Source organism: Dromiciops gliroides, chromosome 6 (assembly GCF_019393635.1).
Source record: "Dromiciops gliroides isolate mDroGli1 chromosome 6, mDroGli1.pri, whole genome shotgun sequence".
NCBI lineage: Eukaryota > Metazoa > Chordata > Mammalia > Microbiotheria > Microbiotheriidae > Dromiciops > Dromiciops gliroides.
In genome coordinates, this window is record NC_057866.1 from 19,100,589 (window position 1) to 19,106,307 (window position 5,719).

General features: G+C 38.1%; 1 protein-coding gene across 1 annotated transcript; it reads right to left on the minus strand.

Moving 5' to 3' along the window:
- Window positions 1-3,035: 3,035 nt before the first annotated feature.
- On the minus strand, window positions 3,036-3,974 carry LOC122730700 (olfactory receptor 1052-like). Its single transcript, XM_043969959.1, has one exon. The coding sequence runs from the start codon at window positions 3,972-3,974 to the stop codon at window positions 3,036-3,038; it is 939 nt and encodes a 312-aa protein (XP_043825894.1).
- Between the last annotated feature and the right edge of the window lie 1,745 nt (window positions 3,975-5,719).

Here is a 5,719-nt window from a genome sequence, read left to right on the forward strand (position 1 = left end):
TATTACTTAAATATATATGTTGCATATGCATATTTCTATAGTTTACAAAGTAATTAGTACATAATATATCTAAGTTTACAAAGCAATCTATATAAAGTATTATAGTTTTTAAAGTATTTCATATAGAATAATGATATTACTTAAGTATTATATATACATTGAGTATATATCTATATCTAATCTCATGTGAACTATACAGCAACCTTGTCAAGTAAACCTTTTTTATTATCTATATGTTAGAGATGAGGAAACAAACTAACAGAGGTTAGATTACTTATTTGGTTTTGCATAGCTAGAAAGTGTCTGGTTCAGGATTTACACTCAGATCTTCCTGAATCCAAGTCTAGCATGCTACTATGCTACCTAGCTGCTAAACTTTGAAGAACATGATCAGATCATGAAGCTACATTTGGTTCATCAGTGGATTCTGAATGATATCTTTTGGGTTACAGTGATGACTACTAGGGAAGAAAAACATAAAGAACGAATATCATTCCTGAAGAGAATAATTATTTTTTTTAATTTCTAGCTTATACATGTGACTTACATTTTCAGTTAGGTTATAAACAAAATGATGAACAAGCATATACCTGTAATATGCAAAACTTGCTCACAAAATCACAGAATTTGAGAATTGGAAGATATTTCAGTGACCACTTTATCCAACCCATACTTGTAACCCATGCCCAGCATAAGAGAATCACAAAGTGGGTTCCTCATCTTTGCTTGAAGATCCCTATGGAGGGAGGTCCCACTACTTATCTAGTGTGAGAAAATTTTTAATAATAGGTTATTTTGAGGCAGCTAGGTGGCACAGTGGATAGAGCACTGGCCCTGGATTCAGGAGGACCTGAGTTCAAATCCGGCCTCGGACACTTAACAATTACTAGCTGTGTGACCCTAGGCAAGTCAGTTAAACCCAATTGCCTCACCAAAAACAAATTAAAATAATGGGTTGTTTGGGGGTTCTATGAGACCCAGAGAGCCTGGCCAGACCTTTCTTGGGTCCAGCCTAGAGCCAGCAGAATTTCAAAAGAAATGTGGTTGGACCTTGGCCTGTGAATAGGGCTTAAAACCACACCTACCTGAAAGCTTTTTCTGGTGGGAGGGCTCCATACTCTGACATCAGCTGGATCATCCTCAAATCCAGTAAACCAATAGATTTGAGTAATGCTAGCTAACTAGCTTTGAACAAAATATAAGGGCGGGCTCTCCTCCTGCCTGCAGCAAGCTTGCATAGTGACTTGCTCTCTTGGCCTGGGAACATGGAAGGAGAGCCACACGACCCAGTTTTCTCTCTCCTCTCTTTCCTAGCTAGGCTTTCTTATCTTTCAGAGCCATATGTGCTTGTTTTATTAATATTTAATATGCTTTAATAAATGCTTAATGCCTCAAAACTGGTGCAGTACCCTCTAATTTCTAAGTAACAAACATCTGATAAATGACAGCTAATTTTTCCTAAACTTGGGACAGAAATAGGGTGTCCACATTTAATTTTACTCACCACACTAGATAGATAAGGCATTCCATATTTGGATACTTTTCATTGTTAAAATGTGAACCTCCTATCCCTTGATATCAAGCATACATTTATTTCTTGTACTTTCCTACCATTATTTTCTCTTTTATTCTAAACATTGTGGCTAAACAGAACAACTCTGTTACCTCTACAATATGGCAGCCCTTCACATATTTGAAGACAACTATCATGTCCTCCCTAATCATTTCCTTCCCCAGGTTAAGTATCTCCAGTTTGTTCAACCAATCCTCAAATTACATGAAATCAAGATCCTTCACCATCTTCTTTGATATCCTCCATATACTCTCCAGTTTACTATTCATTATTATCCTTCACTGGAATTACAAAAAACTGAACATCAATTATAGCTATTCATTTATTCACATAGTATTTATTGAATAAATATAATATGTGAGGCACCTGGGGAAATGAAAAAAAATAATAATAGAGATGATCTCTACTCTAAAGGAACTTATACTGCTGAGACAGGAGCAGGGACTAAGCATTTATATAGTGCCTGATATGTGAAAGGTCACTGTAATGAACTTTTTACAAGTATTATCCCATTTAATCCTCAGAACAAAATTGTGAAGTATTTGCTATTATTATCTACACTTTCCAATTGAGGAAATCAAGGCAGAGATTATATAACTTGCTCAGCATCACACAGCTAGTAAATGTCTGAGGCTTAATTTAAATGTAGATCTTCCTTTGCTGCAGGCTTAGCGCTCTATTCATTGAGCCACCATCTGCCTCAGTAAAATCTGAATATTGCCCATTTAATATTCCCTATTTAGGTCAAAAATGTTAACATAATAGTAATGTTTTTAGGTATTTTATTTTATTTTCATAACTACATGCAAAGACAGTTTTCAACATTCATTTTTGTAAGATTTTGAGTTCTGAATTTTTCCTTCCACTCTGCCTTTCCTCCCCCCTCCTGAAGCCAGCCAGCAATCTGATATAGATTCTACATTACAATCATGTTAAACACATATTAGTAATGTTAATGTCCTTTTCTCTCCCTCCTTTCCTCCCAAATGTTCAATGATAAAGGGATAATACAACATGTACATTATGTTCATAAAGGGATAAAAGTGAAAAAAAAACAGTTATTATGAGTTGGTATGAAGGAGATGTAATTTACTGTCAAGGAGAAAAGGGGAAATTGCATAGTAGAAATAATCTTTGAAACTAGCCTTGAAGGATGGAAAAGACTTCAAAGGAATTCAATGGATGGAGACATTTGTGAGGAATGCAAATCCAATGAACAAAGGTAAAGATGTGAAGCAAACTTGGTATAAATTCAGAGCATAAGAAATAGCCCAATTTTGTGGGAAATATTGAGTCAACAAAGGGAAGTAATATAATAGAGTAGATTATACCTAGTTTGGAGAAGCCCTTACATGTCTGATTCTGCAGTTTTGACTTTTTATTAGATCATGTGTAGTCTTTAAAGATTATTTAGCAGCAGAGTAATATGATAACATCTGGACTATTGCTTGCACAATTGTAATCACTGAGCAAGTATTTTCCTCTGTAGCATTTTTCTCAGGGCCTCCTTGGCCTCTTTGTTTCGTATACTATAAATAAGGAGATTAAGAACTGGCAACAAAAGAGTATAAAATACAGATATGATTTTGACCCAGTCTGATGGATGAGCAAAACTGGAGCACAAATAAGTAAATATCACTGTTGCATAGAATAGAGTGACCACTGTCAGGTGCGAGGCACATGTGGAGAAGCTTTTATACCTACCTTGGGGGCAAGGGATCTTCAGAATAGTGATTAAGATACTAAAGTAGGAGCTAATAACTATCATAAAGGTGCTTACTGATATTACCCCAGAGAAGGTTAGCAGCAAAATCTCATTCCTCTGAACATTGGAACAGGCCAGATGAATGAGCACTGGGATATCACAGAAGTAATGATTGATGATATTGGGACCACAGATTGACCATCTGAGTAAACTTCCCATATGTGTGAGTGAGGTCACACAGCCAAACACATAGGAGCCAGCCACCAGGCGCAAGCAGAGACCGGCAGTCATGGTGACTCCATAGCGAAGGGGTTTGCAGATGGCCATGTACCGGTCATAGGCCATTGCTGCCAGAAGAAAGCATTCTGTAGTCAGGAACATGCTGAAGAGGGAGAACTGAAGGATGCAGCCAGTGTAAGAGATAACTTTTCTCTCAGTTAAGAGGTTCACAAGCAACTTAGGGATGCAGACAGATGAATAACAGAAATCCAGGAAGGCCAAGTGACCAAGGAAAAAATACTTGGGGGAGTGAAGTTGGGAACTGGAGCCAATTAATAGGATGAGCCACAGGTTTCCTACCACTGTGACCAGATAAATCAGGAAGAAGAGCACGAAGAGGGCAAGCTGTAGGTGAGGGCTTTCTGTAAAGCCCAAGAGAACAAACTCCACTATCCCAGTGACATTCCTCTCAGCCATAGGTGTCACTTTGAAATGAGGTACCTGTCAGAACAGAACAGGAAAAGATCAAGGTGAATCCACATGGAAATGGACCTAAAGTTGAGTAATACTACTATTCATTCCAAATGTTTCTGTTGTCTTGTCCTTCATTCTCCAAGATGACCACTTTATATGGGGCGGGAGGGGGGCGATATCATATCTTGCAGTGAATTGGGTTTAAGTGAGGGAAGACTGTGCAAGATCACCAAACTCACCAAATTCCCTCCTCCAGAGACATCTCAGTCTAGTGGCAAACTATCTATCAATATATCTAGAGATTGCCCTGAATGTGTATGTGTGTGTGTGTGTGTTTTGAGGCAATTGGGGTTAAGTGACTTGCCCAGGGTCACAGAGCTAGTAAGTGTCTGAAGTGAGATTTGAATTCAGGTCCTTCTGACTCCAGGGCAAGTGCTTTATCCACTGTGACACCTAGGTGTCCCTAATGTTTATTTAGTGAAGAGAGAGACATCCATCTTCCCTATTCCTCTTTTACAAACTACAGGGTCAAATTTACTTACATGACAGTGGTAGAGTTGAGATCCAAAAAAGTATCCCTATGCCCATACTTTTGGAGAAGTAAACTGAGTCACAGATAAAATTGCTCCAAATTCAGAAAGAAATACTTGGTAACAGATCTGGAAACATATCCTAAAGTTCCTGATTCCAAGCAAGGCTGTCATTCTACTCTATCAAATTAATTTAATGAAGTCAATACAGTGTTAAAGATAAAATAGTTGTGAATATACAGGAACCAATGTCCTGAGAGGTCATACGACTTTAGCAACTGTCATTAATTCACTGATTAGACTAGTATGTATTATTTCCTTTCTATATGGGAGACTGAGTCAAGTGCTTGAGATATAAAGACAAAAGGGAAAGAGTCTACAGGCTCAAGGAACTTCTATGCTAATGGAATTGAACTGACAAAATAATTATGATGGATTGCTTCATGTGTTCAGTGATTTTGATTCTGCATTGAAACAAAAGGACTTCTGGAATGACCAACTAAAAATGCCAATTGTTTGATTGGAACCAATTTAATTTATCGTAAATTGATTCAATTAGTCAACCCTCTATTTACTTCCTGCTACATGAAAAAGCCCTACCTAGCACAGAGAATGCAGATATGAAAAAATGACACAATCCATAACTTCTGACATTAATTTTGAGGGAAAGAAGATAACACAGAATCATCCATCATAAAGTTGTAAAGGGCTCAGAGGCAGCATAATCCAAGTCTTTTTTGCTGATAAGGGTTCTTCCAGGATTGAAGGAATGACCTCTAGATAGGTACAAGGTAACATCTTGTTGCTGTTGTTGTTTTTCTTTTGTTCTCAAAGAGGTGATGTCAGGACTGGAAGTGAATCAGATTTAAATGAGACAGGGCTGTGAAAAGTCACCAGACCCTTTCTCTCCTTGCTAACCATCTGGGTTCAGTGGAAAGATAAACATCAGGATGATTGGAGATGGCCCTGGATACAGTTGGAGACCTTGGACGTTTTTTTTTTTTGGTGAGGCAATTGGGGTTAAGTGACTTGCCCAGGGTCACACAACTAGTAAGTGTTAAGTGTCTGAGGACGTATTTGAACTCAGGTCCTCCTGAATCCAGGGCTGGTGCTCTATCCACTGTGCCACCTAGCTCTCCTGACCTTGGACTTTTAAAGTAAAGCCTTCCACAGGTCTTGGTTTGTCTCAGGCAACACCCACTCAGTGATTAAGACTAG